At 36.4% G+C, this 18,290-nt stretch overlaps 1 protein-coding gene across 3 annotated transcripts in view; it reads right to left on the reverse strand.

Moving 5' to 3' along the window:
* Window positions 1-18,290, reverse strand: part of Spata6 (spermatogenesis associated 6) — an 84,968-nt gene that overhangs the window by 40,514 nt on the left and 26,164 nt on the right. For 2 of the 3 annotated variants that reach the window (XM_028786738.1, XM_028786729.1), the window contains exons 4-6: window positions 8,428-8,469; window positions 7,320-7,444; window positions 2,156-2,236 (exon numbers count right to left, since the gene is read on the reverse strand). In XM_028786738.1, the coding sequence (XP_028642571.1) occupies window positions 2,156-2,236; window positions 7,320-7,444; window positions 8,428-8,469 (248 nt within the window). The remainder of the gene's footprint in view (window positions 1-2,155; window positions 2,237-7,319; window positions 7,445-8,427; window positions 8,470-18,290) is intronic. The other variant, XM_028786746.1, reaches the window with a different exon arrangement.

An 18,290-nucleotide genomic window follows, 5' to 3' on the forward strand; every position in this document is an offset into this window, starting at 1 on the left:
TAGGCTTGACTATGAAAACTGTCTTTGATCAATAGATCACAAAGTCGTAAAGCCAAGTATTAAAAAAGACTGCCAACTCTTCCGAGATATTTCCTACAGCAAGTGAATAAGTGATGATTAGGCTGCTAGATGAAGAGCCTCATGCTCATCACCCTAGCTGAGATCAAGCTCAATGACAAAGGTGAACATTCCCACTCCAAATACAACTTCTGCCAAATGCCAAGTTTGAGAAAACACCCCAAATCATTCAGGCTTAGCCAGCCAATCTGGACTGAAAGAATCATTCTGTAATGTCCAGAACTGAGAAGTGCTTGCTACTTTAAACTGTTTTACAGCAAAATTTAAGGGATAAAGTGCTTACCAGCATACTAAAAGTCTGTCAAGGCGTCAATATCTACCTAACAGTAGATTCTACTTTAAAACAGGTAAAAGAATTAGAAAAGTAATTTTCTCCTAGAAATTTGTATCAACATACTTAATATTTTGAATTCAGTAAATTGCTGACAAACACAAACTGTAAGTTTGAAAATAGTACTTTACTCCTTTCCCTCCCTCTTCAAGCCTTCTCTCCTTTCCTCATCTATTTCCTTTCTCTCTCCTCTCTCCTCTCCCCTCCCCAAGTCCTCCTCTCCTCTCTCTTCTCTTCCTCCATCTCCACCCTCCTTGGCTTTGACAGGGAACTAAACCCTGGAACTCAAGCATGGTAGGATAAATGGCCTACTGAATCATATCAAGCTATATCTATAGACCTAAAGCATAGTTTTAAATACTGTCTGATATAAAAACCTACTCTCTTACTTTTTTAAAATAAAGATCAAATGACAGCTTAAAACAAGTAAAAAGAAAACAACAGTATTTTTTCCAGAAAATGTTAGTTCATTAAGTACATAAAGTGCAGTGACCATAACTGAGGGGGAAGGCCTTACATTAGATGGGCTCTTGTGCTGAGACATACACTTGAAATATTTAGGCCTTTCTGATGAATGCTTTATGTCACATAAGAATTAAAAAATAAAACTATTTTTCTCTATTCATTCAAGTTCATGATGTACTCTAGTTCAGAGAGAAAACTGAATTCTAAGCAAAGCCTCTTTAACAATTTACAAATTCATATAATGGGTACCTCAGAAGAAAGTCAGTAATGTTTCCCATACATTGTAAGCACAGCTGGTCAGACTTCCAGCATCTTTGTCCAAATGAAAAAAGCTACAGACTTCTATGGAATCCTGAATATCTTGCTAACAAAATAACTCTTCCTCCAATACTCTGGGAATTCACTGTACCTGTCTTAGCCAAGGTCACAGTTATCATCTTCAGAAAATTAACTTTAAGACTGTAATAGAGCAAATTATTATTCCACTCTGTCCACAACTGGCCCAGTTCTGCCCCAAGTGAATCCTCTAAGGTTTGTATGTGGCCAGTCCTTCATCACAGCTAGCTCACTGCTACATAACTGTTAGCACAGAAGCGATGACCATGGGCAAGGTCACTTGTCCAACAGAAGACTACCCTGTGGCCCAGTAACAATTAGAATATGAGGAATAAGAGGTGTCAAAGCTTATTGAAGGAAATCATCAAAAGCAGGAGTTGTTTGCGCTGGAACATCCAAGCTTGCTTTGATCTGACAGGACCAGTACTGTCACTCCATTGAACAACAGTCCTCTAAGGAATCAGACACATTCAAGAAGTCACATTCAATAAGCATCAAGTCCCCAGTCTGAAACCTCAGTCACATTTGCTTAAAGCTATCCTCTGCCCTCTGTGCAGTCACCTGTAACATCTGCAAAATGTATGGAAATCTCCAACTGAGTTTTTTTCTGGCAATTGCTAATCTCAAAATCCTTTACCTGTATTAAAAAGTCTATGAAGTAAGTAAATAACCAAACAGACATAGCATGGTGCCCTCTGCCACAGAGCTGAGCCCTGGCCTTCTCCTGTACCCTCTGCCTCAGGGCTGAGCATGGTCTTCTCCTGTTTACTAAGATGCAATCAAGCTGCTAAGTACTTTGTTAACTGCTTTACTCAAACCAAGGATTGAGGGGAGGGAGGTGAAAAGAGATGTGGCCAAAACAAAATCTATATATATTTCTCTAAATCCTGCCAGACACCATTAACATGAATCAAATGAAGCAGTTAAGCCATTAATCATTTTAACCTGAGTGCGGCACTTCCTTGAGCTTATCAGACATTCGGTGATCACTGAAGTTGTAGAAAATTCCAGCTTTGGAGCAATTCCCTGTGAGATTAGAAAATGGTATTATGACATATTGCCATGAAAGAGAAATAGTTAGTGATGAGAACATGATCTAAAATAACAAATACTTGTCAAGACTGAGCACCGCGTTTATTAGTTTGATCTGTTTATTATTGTAAAGAACATAGTAGTGATAAATGTTACTAATTAGTAGTTTCAATGCTAATGATTTTGTTAGGAATAATTATATTACTTTCATGGCATAATAAAAAATTGTTTTTATTTGCATCTGTCTCTCTGCCAAAGTGTTTGAAGATCTTAAGTTATGATATATTAGTCATAGATGTAAATGTATTTAATTGATTCCAACTCTCCTTATATTCACAATTTAAGACATTTAACTACGTAATCAAGAAATGCTTTATTTAGCCATTCCATAAATTCTACATACATCAAAATACCATTGTCTATTATAAATATATAATATTTAACTGTCCATTAATTTTTTCTTTTATTATATTTTACTGCATTTTGATTAAAATAGAATTCCATTACTTTTCCCTTCTGTTTCATTTCTCCAGCTCCTTCTATACCTCCTGACTATTAAGTTTTTAATGAAATAAATTGGATGAGTCCCAGTTGTGCAATCTTCAGACAGAGGAGGTCTCTGAAGTTTTTCTATAGCCTTTTTCCTATAATATAATTTATATATTACTGTGTATTCTATTTCTATCAACACTTCAGCAATCAGATTAAACATTTTGAGATAAGTGGAAAAAAGGAGATGGTTCAAAGGGACAGTTACAGAGCACCTGAAGAAACATCTGGACATCCACGTTATACATACTCCATGTGTTAGCCAAGTCAGATATCCATAGACTAGCTTCTCCCAAGACAATAGAAGTCAGACACTGACCAGCCCCTCTCCAAACCCTGCCTATGACCAACTAAGTTTAGAATTTAAAATACATCCATTACAAAGGGTAAATCTGACTTGCCTAAGAATCGGTATCAATTATCTACAACTATAGATAGATATAGTCTGGTTCATATTCAAAAACTCAGAACTAGACTTTCCAATGGAGATTTTATATATATATATTTCATTCATGTAAATTTCATTCCTTTTACACAGAAAATACACTCATGCTCCCAAATGGAAAAAGGAAGCAAGAAGTCATAACCTTTTTTACAATCTTACAAACTCAGTTTAAAATCCGGTGTTGGCATGTAAAGTCAATCCTCAAACAGGTAAAGTGCTTTGGTTATGGGTCAGTATAATTCCTAGAATATAGATCTTCACCATCAGAAGATCTATGAACTTCTTCTATCTATACGACAAACACCCACTGTACACATGTGCAGCAAGTAATGGGTAGTCACTGTGGACATTCCTGTTCAAAGGGGACAAAATGAAGATAAGAACCACTGGTGCCTAGTAGTACTGAGATCCAGGCAGAGGCATAACAATTTCTGGAAATACAGAACTAATGCCAAGAAGTACTATCACCACCAAGTCTGTGGCCTCCCACTTTAAACTTCTCTGAGTATTGATGATCACATGTGAGTTCCCAAGAGTTAACCCAGTATTTTTACCAGCTCTTTGAAGTCTAGCATGAAATAGGACTATTCATATACATAGAGAAATTTGCCTTAGGGAACTAATTCACACCATTCAGAGATGACAATTCAGAAATTCAAAGGGCAAATTAGTAAGGTGGCAACTAAGGAATAAGTTGACACACTATTTTGAGCATGAAAGTCTATAGAGTAGGCTGGAATATTAGAAATAGCTAGGATTTCTATTGCTTCCATGAGGCATAATTCTTCTTCCTTCCTCAGGATGTATTAGTGTTTGCTGCTGCAATCTCCAACTTGAGATGAAGGCCACTTGCATTGTCAAGTAGTAATCTTTATAGTAATCTTTACTTGAAGTCAATCATTTATGAGTCTTTGCCACATCATCCAACGCCTTTACAGTAACATCCAGATTACTGCATAGGCACTAGAGCCTAGGCAAACTAACAAAATGAAATCACACCATCTCAAATATGAGTTGCTCCATGAAGTCTTCTGCAAGAAGTAATTCATTCATGAGTTCAATCAAGAAGCATCTGTGAAATACTACTTCATAAGATACTGAGTATGATTACAGTTCAAAGATAAGAATGCTGTGGAACTCGAGTTTATGGAGGAGATACCAACAACCATTACCAGTTAAAACACAATCATCTCCATGTTAAATCAACCCGTCCATGAACCCACGCTATCTACAGGTCACTGTGCTCTGTCCAAGCTTACCAAGAAATCTGTAAGAATGCCATGATTTAATTTCAGATAAATGAATCTTTGTCACAGTAGTAGGATTTACAAATGGTAGCTCAGAATGACAAGAATTCTAAAGACAAGTCACTGTTGCTTGCCAGGATCATAAACCACTGACTAGAGCACTTATTTTTATTTATATGTAAGTACAATTATTGATAAGGTTAGATTTATACCTCAATTTTGATGTTCAGTTTACATTCTGTTCAAGTCTTCTGTATTCTACAGCTGTTTATAGAAGCCACCTTGGGCTCCCCACTTTGCTGACTTTCCATAATGGTGAGAAAATAAATCCACAGCTATGGCTAGTTTCTCAGGGCTTCTTTTTATCTCCCACTGTCTCCCTTATACATAAGTTTTGAAGTGAGACAGGAAAAAGAGAGAGAGAGAGAGCTTCTCTCAGCCCCCTGGAACCCCTGTCAACCTCCTAGAAGGTGTGTTGTTTACCCTAGTCAGAAGGGCCCTGGGCATCAAACAGCTGTGAGGTTTCTCCATCTGCTACCAACAGGATCCACCATAGTTAGCTGACAGACCAAAGCATTCACCCCACTTCTCCACCTCTGGTGCCAAAGACACTGCTCTTTGTGCCCAGTCTCAGCTGGAAAAGATACAGTTGTCACTGAGCAGAAGGATATGGAGCATCCTAGCAAAGGAGCCCCAAATTCCTACTATATTACCCAAAACTTGAGCCAATTTTCAAGCATAAAACTGTCATGTGCTTGCTGAACTAGTTAGTCAGCATTCACTGTCCCGTATTGACTATGATAACTTTGTTCAGCTTCGCATTTGCTTAATATACACAGAAGCCCTGTCAAAGTCCTCATGCAGCTATTACCAGAAGTCCTGGTTTGTATATGTCTTTGCCTCCCTAATCAAACACCTTCCAAATATATGCAAAAGGAACTTGTTAAGTGATAGAAGGGAAATTCTTGTGAACCGTACATGATTGACTTTCTATTGCTGTTTTTGTATGACAGCGCAACTTAAATTACCTTAAAGAGAACATAAACTTAAAACATGATTTATTTTCCTTTGTGGGCTTCCACATGACTCTCAAAATAATCTTTGAAGCATAAAAGCTGACTAATGATGTAAAAAATATCCCAGAGAGAAAGGGTTTCCACAGATTGTTACAGAGCCAACTGAACTTGCTGTCTCTTTGAACACAGCTCATCATAAACCCAGCCATAGAGGAAAATATTTAATTCACTGTATTAGCTCATATACCACACACTAAATATTATTTAAAGATTCCACAAAATTAGTTTTAAAACTACTTGCCCAAGTAACTGCAAGCTCAACAACTTTTCCTTCTCTGCTTCTAAAACAAAGTGGGCATTTCTGAGCATATCAGGCACATTTTCATAAAGATTTTTAAATCCGAGGAGTTACAGGAGAGGATAGGACAGCCTTGTGTGACAGCAGTACGGATCTAACGATGTGGATTTGTCACACAATTATTGTCACTTTGAAAGAAAGATGCTCTTAATGCAGCATTTAAACTTAGGTGTTCAATCTATGACCACTTTATAAGTTATCTAGTGAAGATTTATCTGAGCTGGATGTTTTAGTTATTTCTATTTATCACTGTTAACACTATAAGAAAATATCTCAGTCTGCAGGTGTGGCTCAGTAGACAGCTGAAGTCTATTGGAAGACCCTGGGTCCTCTCTCTGGCACCAAGGGTAAAAACAATGAAAGAGGGCTCTTGGTATCCCAGTAAGAATATTTTTAAGACACATATCTAGAAGGTAAAGTGCTAGAAAATTTTTGGTCTTTATTAAGTAATTTTGTTTTGATTTTTTTGTAGCTTATATGCATATAGCAAGCATACAAAAGTGCTTAATTTGTAAATAATATTTATTAATACTTCCCAATAAGTCATCTTTGTTCCAAAAACTAGTTTTTAAATTTTGGTTTCCCTAAATGTTAAGACTGATTAGTGTTCAACTATACACTGAACCTTCCCTAAACAGAAACAGAGAAAAGAGAAAGAGAGACATGGGGGGTGTAGCAGGATGGTTTCCTGCTGCTGCTACATTGTTTGCAGTGGAACTGATGGGGGAGGATAATGTGGGAGGAGCGAAGAGAGGAGCGAGGAGAGAAAGGGGAGGAGCAGGAGAGAAGATGGCTGGCAAAGTCTGTGTGTCTTTAGTAGTCTCTGGTAGTTTTTCATATCTAGGTTAGTTAATTGGGTTTACAATTCTAATTGTGTAGGCATCTTGTTAATTGAGCACTTCCAAATATATGTGCCAATTGGATAGCCATTAAGTATTAAGAGTCTTCATTCTACTGGGTACCGCGGGATGGCAGGTATTATCTGGGCTCAGCCAAGCATTGTGGACAGCATGGTGGATTGGCTGATCTAGCCACCAGGATTGAGTCTTGGGGAGCTGCTGTCTGAGCCAAGCAGTGGCGGGAGCACCCTGCCGCTCTTGGCCTCAGGCCTTGGGAACTTGGTGGCTGCTTGAACAAGCCAGATCAGTGCTATAGTTTTAAATATTACCTGGGGGTGGGGGTGGGGTGGGGGTGGGGGTTGAGGATAGGATGGATAATGCAGAGGAGAAAAGAGGTGCACTTACCAGCCAATATGAGCTGTGTTAGCTTCGATGATAAGTGCCTTAAGCTTTGCTAAATTACTTTCATTAAGGATGTTTAAAATAAGATGATTATACAAAACAAGTTTGAAACCAAGTTAAATTTGAGTTAGTTTTATACATACAAATTACAGAGGCCTGTATTCCAGTTCTCACCCACGAGCCTGCATTAAGAACTTACTTGAAAAACTGGTGTTACTTACTCTTAGGCCAGAAATCCTCCTCATGGTAACCTGGCGGTTTGAATCATGGTGTCCAGAAATTTGGTTTGGACCCGGGAACATGAAATCTCGTGTATTTTCATCATAGGTAGACAGTGTTTCTCCCACTATAAGAAAGATATCCTATGATTCAAATTATAACAAAACATTCTATTTAGAAAAAATTCATCAATATATAAATAATGCCTGATGCCTTATTGTATGCCTGCTTGAAGTCAATGTTTATCTTCTATAAAAGGAAAATTAAAATAAGGATGCATTAAGTACTTTAATACATTTTTTAGTTTTCAGAAATACACTATACATTACTAATTATCTGCCTCACACCTTTGGAGAATAGGCATATTCATGTATACTCAGCAAGAACCTAGAAACTCTTAGAAAAGGAAGTTCTTTAAAAATACAAAGTTGCATTAAATGTATATATCCGAAGCTGATTACCATCTTTAACATCTTCCCTGTCTTCTATCTCTTCTGCCTGCTGTCATGGAGTATAAAATTGGACATTAAAAATAGAGACATTTTGTAGAGTTTGTGGCTAGTAACTTAAGTATGTATGTAATACTGAAAATTCTGGGATTAATTATATTTAATAAAAATTATGTATCTGCTTCATAAAATAATGATTTAACTAAGGTTTTTGATAATCCTAGAAAGCAGTACCAGCAATAAAACTAGTCTTTATATTTTAATAGATAACATCTCTCCTCAGTAACTAGTGTTCACCTTGGGCTACTATCATCTTCATTCCCAGTAATAGTCAACACACAAAAACAAAACCCCTGTTTAATTAACAAAAATATGTCATTTTATTTTTAGAATCTCAAATATTGAAAAATCAATTTACATTACTGTCACAAATTATAAAGATGTTATTTTCTCCTTTCAATTATTTTAACTTATTTAATTTCAGAGCAATGCAGTCAAACTGGCATTTATATCAACCTCTCTTTTGTCATATACATAGTGAATCAATTATATATAAAATAAGCATTGCTGTTAATTTGGTAAGAAGAGGGGAGCAGAGATATTTAGAAGCTTTTCACTGGGATGAGTTGCCATTAAGAGTCATCAATAAATAATACAATACCTGGTGGAACTAGCTGTATCAACTCAAACACTGCTGTATCATCTGAAAGTTAGAAGAAAAATTTCCTTAAGTTGAAACGTCAGTAAGAGTAAGTTGCTGTAAGCTGCTTCATTACAAAGACACAATTGTTTCCTTCCTTTCTTTAACTTCTGCTATTGTCCATGAATGGAAGTCTCATTTCAAGCTACCATCCATATATTCCATCTATGAATATTCAATTCTCCATTTATGTCATAACTCGAGGCTACAATGAGAAAAATAAATATGGCCCTGTAACTTTAATTTTTAATCTACTTTTAATAATGGTTTTTAAATGTTTTAACCTCCCTTTTAGTCCACCATCCACCAGAGGCAGTGGGAAAGAAAGGATACAAAGAAGCAGACCTGGTTTGAAAGTTTCTTTCAAACAACTGGCATCTATATTGTCTAGAAATTGACAATTCGGTTTACAAGTTAGTAGTGACAGCTCGATCCACTCGCAAACACTTCACAGATATACCAACAGTCTAGTTCGACAGAGTTGGGATAACAAACAAAAATCAGTAGCAGTGACACTACCTAGCAGAGACACCCAGGCCTCAGCCTCGACACAAGTCAGTAGAAGGTACCCGGAGGGACGCCAAGAGAAGTTCTCAGCTGTGTCTCTCTCTAGAGAAACAAAGATCAACAAAGATGTGAAACCCACAAGCATTGCACAGCCAGCTCTATAAACAAGCCAAGCTCCACCTCCATCACTGTCCATTGAGTCCTTTTTATAGTCTCTCCAAATATCACGTCTTCCACAAGTCTTGCCTCAGCACATACATCTGTTTCAGCTGACATCACTTTGCCAATCAGCCTGAGTCCACAAAATCGACAAGAAACTATAACATACCACCAAAACTTTTTTGGTGCATTTCTCTCTATGGAGTCCCAACAAATATAGCTCAACAACACAATATAAGGCAGAACAATACGTGTAAGTTGTTAGCAAAGAATCTTTCATTACAGGTTCCTTCACAAGTCTGTCTTAATCTATTACCTGTGTCCACTTTAGGAAAACACTCCTTAACGTGTTTACCCCAACAAAACACCGTCCAACACAACTGACTCTCCAAAGAACCCTTAAGTTTTCACTTCATGGTCCCTTTTTTACACCCTTCTTCTTCATTTGCCAAAATATCCCCATCAAGATGGATCCAGTATGTACAAGCATTTGCTGCCATGCCTAAGGACATGAGTTTGATTCTCTGGAACCACATATGGAATTAGAGAACCAACTGCCCAACCTCTGACCTCCACATGTGCCCTAATGTAGGAACAAGTGCCCCCTGTACAAATAAATAAATATCAAAAATAAAAAAGCCAAAATAATTATTCCATAGACATGTTTATCTTTGAGTAGACTGTACGTTTATATAAATACTGTATCTATTTTTTAATCTGAGTGATAATGACAGTTACATATATTATAAAACATGTTAAACTTTTACTATATTTGAAACATTTTGTGATAATTTTACCAAAGTAAGAAAAATAAGTGAATGATCTCTTGTAGGAAATATTTAAAAAGAATGTCAAGTTCCCGTGCTATGCCCAGCTACTCTCAGCTCCAGGGATCTTGCCACCCTGTTCTTATCTCATGGAGACTCTCTGACTCAGAACTCCAAAATCTCTCCTCCCAGCTCACTAAGTTCCCACTGGCTGGTCACTACCACATTAGCCTCATGCTTTAAAACCCCATGGCCTTTGTGGTGCACATCTGGCAAACCCACGCTTTGCCTTTCTCTCAGTAGAACAGGAAGGAAAACACCACACAAACTTAGTTCAGAAACAATGGTATCTCAATCTCTGGGTGTAACAACTAGAATCCTAATCTTGTATCTATATTAAATCTAAATCCTCTAGTGGCAAAGTCTGGCCGATCCACCATAGAAACCCGGAGACACTAGGAGCTAAGTCTTGTCCTCACACTATTCCTGTCCAATAAGGCCCTCTCCTGCTTCCTCCCTTCTGCTATCCAACTGGGAAGTCCCACCTACTCGCTCAGTGATTGGCTCCTTTATTCATTAGGGGATGGTTCACAAGAAGTCACCTGAGTAGATGACCCATTCCTTGTCTGCAGCCCCTTCCAGGAAAGTGGAATTAGCATCAAAATACAAGCAACCCCAGAGCTATCCACAAAAATGATCTCTGTCCTCTGAGAACTCATTAAAGGGCATAGCTGCTTCCTTCCTTTAACTTCTAATTTGTATCATGAGTGTAGTCTCTTTCCACCATCCATACACATATTCCACCTATGAAAAAAATTCTAAATTCTCCACTGACGTTGCAGCTGGAAGCTACAATGAGAAAGGCAGGTATTGGTCTCCTTCTTATACATTTTCTGCTTATTTATTTGCTCATTGATTTGAGACAGGGCTTCATATACCCTAGGCTGGCCTAGAACTCGTCATCTTTTTGTCTTAGTCTCTTGAATGCTGAAATTACAGATGCACTATCATAATTAGCAAGATACAGCTTTTTCTTAAGAGTCTTAAATTCCACAAAAGGAGATAAACATTAAATGAAAACAAAACATCAATATGTAATTATAATCCACAAGTACAATGAAAGCATTGGAGAGTGTCATGAGATACTGTAATAAAAATATCTAAGCCAGTCAGGTGGCAGTGAAAGCTCTAAGTGGTCTTCAGTGCCCATCTATAGCCAGAGTTAAACGATGTTAACTGGGGCTTGGGGAGCAAGAGGCATAGAATTTCTCAAATTAGAAGGAACAGAACAGACAAATGCTCAAAATACAGCAGAGCAAGGCAGTCTAGAAGAAAGACTAGGTAACCCAAGAACAAGGCCCCTTCTAAAATCAACTGGAAAAGGTTGAAAACTTAAAAAAATAAAATAAATGCTAACCCTAAACACTAAAATGTGTAAAACAGAAACTTGGTATAAAAAGGAACTCCAGAGAGATGAGCTAGGCCTTCTGACAGGCAGCTAAGAGGCAAGACATCAATCAATGACTCACAACATGAACCTTAGAATACCTAACCAAATTTGAAAAGTGGAATGCCCCATCAGAAAGCATGGCCTTGGGGAATCAGGAAGGGGAGTTTAGGAAATCAAATCAGTGACCTGGGAACCAGACTGATGAACAGGCTTGGTTCATAGGAGATTAAATCTGTGGTAGTTAGAAGGAGACTACCCATCACATATATTTGTGGATTAGGAAGTGTGGCTATATTGGAACAGATACATGACTGAGTGTGGGCTTTGAGGTTTCAAAAGCTCGTGCCATTACAGTTGTCCCTCTCTCTGTTTCTTGATTGGTGTCTCGGCACATGAGCTCTCAGCTACTGCTCCAGTGCCAGCCTGTCTTCCTACAGTCATACTTCCTTCCACAGTACTCAAGGACTCACCCTCTGAAGCTGTAATAAGTAAGTCTCCAACTAAAATGCTTTCTTTTACAAGTTGTCTCTTCACAGCAGTAGAAAAGTAACTAAGACAAAACCTAAAAGTAAAGAAAAACTAAAATATAGCCAAATTTGAAATATCTCAAATCCAGTCTTAATTGAGATAATTCAAGTAATTATTTTTATATTTTATAGCATTTGGGATCTAAGCAAAATCAACTAGGTATATAGAAAAATAGATAATTGAGATTAAAACTTAAGAAAATAAAATAGAAGATTCAGAAATCAAGTCTTCTATATACTCAGAAGGTGTCATTTAGGCTACTTACAACAGGAATTTAATTCCATCATTTAAGATACAGGTTTTAAATGTGCTATTAGGACTTACAATCTTGGATGTGAGGTGTTTGGAAGGACTTATTCCAGCCTAAGACTTAGAGATAAGCAAACCTCTAATACACCTAAGTAAGGTGACCCCACAGGAGGACAAAGCAAGTGAATGAGAGGAATCACAACAGAGCAGAAATACATAAGCAGAGGCCTCTCTGGCAGCTTCAGAGGGAGGAGTTTTGAATTTTGCCTTGGGATCCTCACTGAATGTTGGAGAAAAGTTCTCTGTAACTTCCAGGGGAAAGTAAACATTTGGAAGTATGCCAGAGCAGTCTATTCTTTGTAACAAGCCCTTCTCTCTGGAAAATTTGCTTTTCCTCAGGTTCTATCTTCCAGATTCTTTAAAAAGAGCCTAATCAACCTGGTATGAGGGAAGTCTCAATTCTAGCCATCTCCAGGCTTCTACCAGGAACAGGTGGAATACTCAAGTACAACACCACTCTTATGTGCATAGGAGAAAGGAGATACCCAACTATCTATCCTTTCCCATGAAAGAAATAACCATCCTTATCTCTATAAGGCCTGAAAATACTGGCAGAGTTCCCAAGCAGGGACATGGCCTCATCAAAGAGAAGCTACACTTATAGAAGACAGAAGGCCTTCTCCTCAGACTTGACCAACAGCCACAGTTCTTTCCTCAGTCTATCCTATGACTGGCTTTCAACAAGGTGCATGGCAAACTACAGGAAAGAACAAGAGTGCAGTTTGGAGATCTCAGCCACACAAATGGAGACATCAGAATGATATAATCAAGAATTTTTAGAAATTTGAGCTGGGGCTATAGGATAGAGTAGAAAACCTGTAAAGCATATATAAGACCCTGGGTCTAGTTCCCATTACCAAAAAAATCTCCACAATTTTTAAAAACTATAAAATTCAAAGAGATCTAGTACAAAAATAAGCAATATGCAAAAATAGAAGGGATATATATAATAGTATGTATGTATATGTGTATGTATGTATGTATGCATGTATATATATGCAGAGATGGAAAGTCTAAGAAAGGAACAAACAGAAATGCTATAGATAAAAAATACAACTGAAACGAGGAGTGCTGCTGTGGGTATGTGGCACATGGCTAGAAAAAATCTCAAAGGTTTCAGGATATGACAATAACAACTTTCAAATCATCACAGAGAACAAGACAAAGCAAAGAACAATATCTAAGAATTGTGGGACAACTATAACAGATGTAATGTATAATAATAGGAACACACCAGAAGAGGAAGAAATAGAAGAAACCCTGATCCTTACAAGGACAGAAGGGCCGAGACATGATGGATTACTAGAATTACCAGCACTTTAGTGAGGCAAATAGAAACATAAAGACCATTTTGCAGAAGACAACTGCTAGAGGACATGCAAAAGGAGGCAGTGAGAATATTACAAGCTCCAAATCTCATGAATGACATTAATATAAATGCCTAAGAAGCTCAATGAAATAGAAGAAAAAGTCTTTGAAGCAGCATGAGAAAAGCAACTAAGTATTTTGAAAGCATCTTTTAAATACCCTTGCAGCAGAAAGAGTTACTAAGAAGTCTGAGGGCCAGGTGGCCAGTTACTAATACTTACAAAATGCTAAAAGAAATGCTCACTTAAGAATGTCATATCCAGTTTTTAAATAAGTCTTTCAAAACTATTAGAGAAATTGACATACCACAGGTATACACAGTCATGAATATAAAATGAGATCTGTAGAGAGGAAGGGAACACATTGGACTGAGTGGTATGAAGATGGGAGAGTGTGGGCGTAAGAGACACTGATCTATATTGTGTACAAGTGTGAAACTGTCAAAGAATACATTAAGAAAAATGTCCCCAGACAAACAAAAGCTAAGGGATTTTGTTACCGTTAAACATTCCATGCAAGAAACATTTACAAGCATCTATGCTAACCTCAAACAAAATACTTTAAATGAAAAAATTTAAGACAAAGCAGGACATACAAGAAAGAATTAAAGGTTTGCAACAAGGAAAAGGAAGTTATTAACATTTACACACCCAAAGGGCAGACCATTAAATTATATGAAACAAAAACCATTAGTAAGTTGGAAATAAACATACAACAAAATAATTGAAAACTAAATAAACTACTCTTAATAGTTGGCAACACAATGAAACTAAAGATAGAAATTCTTAGAACTAAACCACAATAAACCTGAGATTTAACAGACATATAAAACACTCTATAGGCTATGAATGGTGGCACACTCCTAATATCTCAGCACTCAGAGGGCTGAGTTGGAAAGTTAAAAGTTCAATACCAGGTTGGGTTCCAAACTAGCCTGGGCCTAGGGTAGATAGAGCCTCAACAAAAGCAATAAAAAGCAGAAGAAAAGAGCAAGCTGTCAAATAGCCATGTAAGACTCTACAACAGCGCATATGTTCTTCTCAAGGGCACACAGGACTTTTTCCTGGATAGATCATATATTAGGGTACAAATTAAGCATCAGTAAATTTAGAAGGACAGATGCAGTTAACAAATGTTACACTGGAAAATACCATCCTTGGACAATCAATTAGTTAAAGAAGAAATCATAAGGGAAGTTTGAAAATACATTGAGATGAATGGAAAAAATATAGTATTTCAAAACTTATGAAACTCAGAGAAAACAATACTATGGTAGAAATTTCTAACTTATGAATATGTAAATTAAAAATTAAAAGTGATCTCAAATGAACAGCTTTAAAGCTTAAGAAACCATAAAATAAGGAATAAGTTAAATTCAAACCTAGAGCAAAAATAAAGTCAAATATTAAAACAAATATAAAGTAACAGAAAAATAAGAGAGACATGAATAGAATCAAAAGCAGTTTTTCTAAATAATAACAGAATTTTCATATTAAAAAATAGGTATTATTACTAGTTTTATATATGAGCACTTGTTCAAAACTGTATTACCTAGAGGGAATTGACAAATCTTAAAAACAGATAACTAAAAAAACTAATTTTTTGAAAGCAGGAACTCTGTTTCTGACATAATAAGACTACACAGCAGTCAGAAATTCCCCCCAAAATAAATTGTTAGACCTCATTTTCACAAGGGAATATTGAATTAATACCTATCTTTGTCAAATTTGTTAGAATAATTTGAAGAGGAGGTGATACTTTGTAACTCATTACATAAGGGATGTATGTATTTCCTTAAAATCAGAGTCAAACGAACAAGAAATCTATAGAAAAAAATATCCTAATGTTAAAACTCCGAATATTAGCAAGCTGGATTCCGTAACACTTTAGAAGTATTATATACAGCAAATGATGTGGTTTGAATGAGAAATGTCCTCCATAAGTTTGTGCATTTGAGCACTTGGTCCTCTTTGGGAAAGACTGTGGAACCTGTTGGAGATGAGTTCTTGCTGGAGAAAGTGCATCACTGGGAATAGGCTTCGGTGATGTATAACCTGAACCCACTTTCTGTTCTACCTCTCTGCTTCCAGACAGTCAGCCTAGCCTCAAGCTCCTACTGAAAGCCTTCCTTGCCATGGTGGACTGTGTCCCCCTGTAGAACCATAAGCCCAAACAAACCCTTTGTCTCATAAGTTGCTTTTGTCAGGGTATTCTTCTATCATAGCAACAGGAGAATGACTAATACAATAACAAAATGAGAAGTATCCCTTGAATACAAGGATAGTTCAATATATGAAATATGATTGATACAACATACTTCGTGAAGAAAATAAGAAAGCATAATCATCTCACTTGAAACAGAAATCATAGTAAAATTTAACAAACTTTCATAAGGAAAACTGAAAGCACTAGGAATACAGGTAAACTAACTCACCATAATAAAAGGCACTAATGGAAAACCAGTAATAAACATTGCTCAATGATTAAAGACTACATGCTCCTCTTCTAAACAAACAAAGCAAGAACAATATAAGGATGTTCATTACATCTATTCAACTAGAAGTACTTGCTAGAGCAAGGCAGCAAGAAGAATATACAAAAAGCTTCAATTTGCAAAATAAAATCAGCTGTGCTCACATAGTATGAGCCTAGCTTTTAAACAGGCATGCAGACCAGTGAGATAGAATAGAGAACTCAGAAATAAATCCTTTCAAATGAGTAATTTTGATAAAGTGTCAATACCATCCATCCAGTGAGGGAAAAGAGAATCTTTTCAACAAACGATAATGGGAAAACAGTGTACACAGATGCAAGAGAATGATTTTATACCTCTACCTAAAATAGCACATAAAAAAAGCAACTCTGAATGATCAAAGACTAAATCTAAGCCTCAAAACTTTAAAAGTCATAAAAGAAAAGAGCTTCATGACTTTGTCTGGGATGATTTCTTGGATAAGATTCCAAAGAAACAGTAATAACAAAAGCTAGTAACCGTAAAATTCTCTGTATGCCTAAATATAATAACAACAGGAAAGGCAATGCTAGCAAATTAAATCTTTTAAGACAGCTTACCCTCCAAGATAAATAGAAATCATCTTTAATTAAAAAATTAAAAGCAAACTACCCAATTAAAACATCATCAAGAAGTTAGAGAGATGGCTCAATGGTTACAAGCACTGGCTACTCTTCCTGAGAACCTTGGTTGATTCCCAGTGCGCAAACAACAACTTAGCTCTCAGTAACTCAAGTCCCAAGTGATCCAGTGTCTTCATTTGGCCTCCACAGGCACTGCATACATGTAAGTTCACAGACATAGCAACAGGCAAAACACACACAGACAAAACATAATAACCTTAAATGGTTATAAAATTTGAATAAACATTCGCCCAGAGGAGATACACATGTCATTGATACATACATAAAAAGTTTTACCTCATCACTGACAATTAGGAAATTTTAAATCAAAACTAACATGCTCTCACACCCATTAGGACACTTGTGCAGTAGGTGAAGATATAAAATAGTATACCTGCTATGGAAACACTGATTCCTCCAAAAATGCTAAAGTAATATACAAAGAACAACTGAAAGTACTAAGTTCATAGCAACATTATTCACAATATTAAAATGCTAGAAACAAACCAAGTACCCATCAATAAAGAAACAGGTAAATGTTTTATAAATATATAATAGAATATCACTCATCCTTAGAAAAGACTTCTGAAGTTCTATTTCATGATCCTTGAAGTTATTGCATGTAAGTCAGTCCCCCAAAAAGGACAAATACCAATTTCCTTTTGATAAAAGACTTTTTTTTTCATGATCATAAAAACAAAGTAGAATAAGTATAGAAGGGAAATAAAGTTATTGTTTAATGCTACAGTTTTGAAAGATAAATTAGGGAGTTAAAAAAATGCATGGTAGTGATTGTCATACAAAATTATAAATGCATTGAATACCACTAAACTGTACACTTGAAATGATTAAGGTGGTAAATTTTATGTTATGTATATTTTACTATATTTAAAAATTCTTTGGGGAGAAAGACATTAAATTATTAAAGGAAAGCTTTATATAGAACTGATCAGCTGGAGGCCAAACAGCAAGTAAATGTAAACATATCTCCTGGAACATGGAGGACAATTAATCTGATTTTAAAGCATCCTTTTACTGTATAACTAAGAACTACAATCCTACTTCCTCTCTACAAATTCTCATTTACACGTGTATTCGTAAGTGTGAGTTACAAATTAAATATATTACAATACTGGAAAACGCTAGTCACATGCAGCAAAGCAAAACCTGCAGTAACTTCACCGAGCAGAAGTGTCGACATTTTTAGAATGTACTTGTGGACTTCAAATATAGTGGACTTAAAAATAATTTAAGCCTGAGTCCCACAAGCCTCCTGGGGTAATTTGGGACACTCCCATTCACAGATTCTGAAGGATTTATTCTCAGCCCTTAAATCCTGACCTAAAATCACTTTCAAGTTCCCAGATACCAGAGAAGTGTTAGTTCCCATAAACTGAAAAGTATCAGCTCTAATGAACATGCTACTTTTCTCTACAAGCAACAGAACTCAGTGAGTTCTAGTAATCCACTGAAATATAAATATAAATCATGCCTTCTCTTCATCCAGTGTTGGAGAGACTGATACTGAAACAGATCATATATTTTAAACTCTCAAACACAAAATATTCTCTGAAGAAAGGATCATAGCACACAAATATGTC

This window comes from Grammomys surdaster, unplaced genomic scaffold, assembly GCF_004785775.1.
Source record: "Grammomys surdaster isolate TR1022 unplaced genomic scaffold, NIH_TR_1.0 100, whole genome shotgun sequence".
NCBI classification, from domain to species: domain Eukaryota; kingdom Metazoa; phylum Chordata; class Mammalia; order Rodentia; family Muridae; genus Grammomys; species Grammomys surdaster.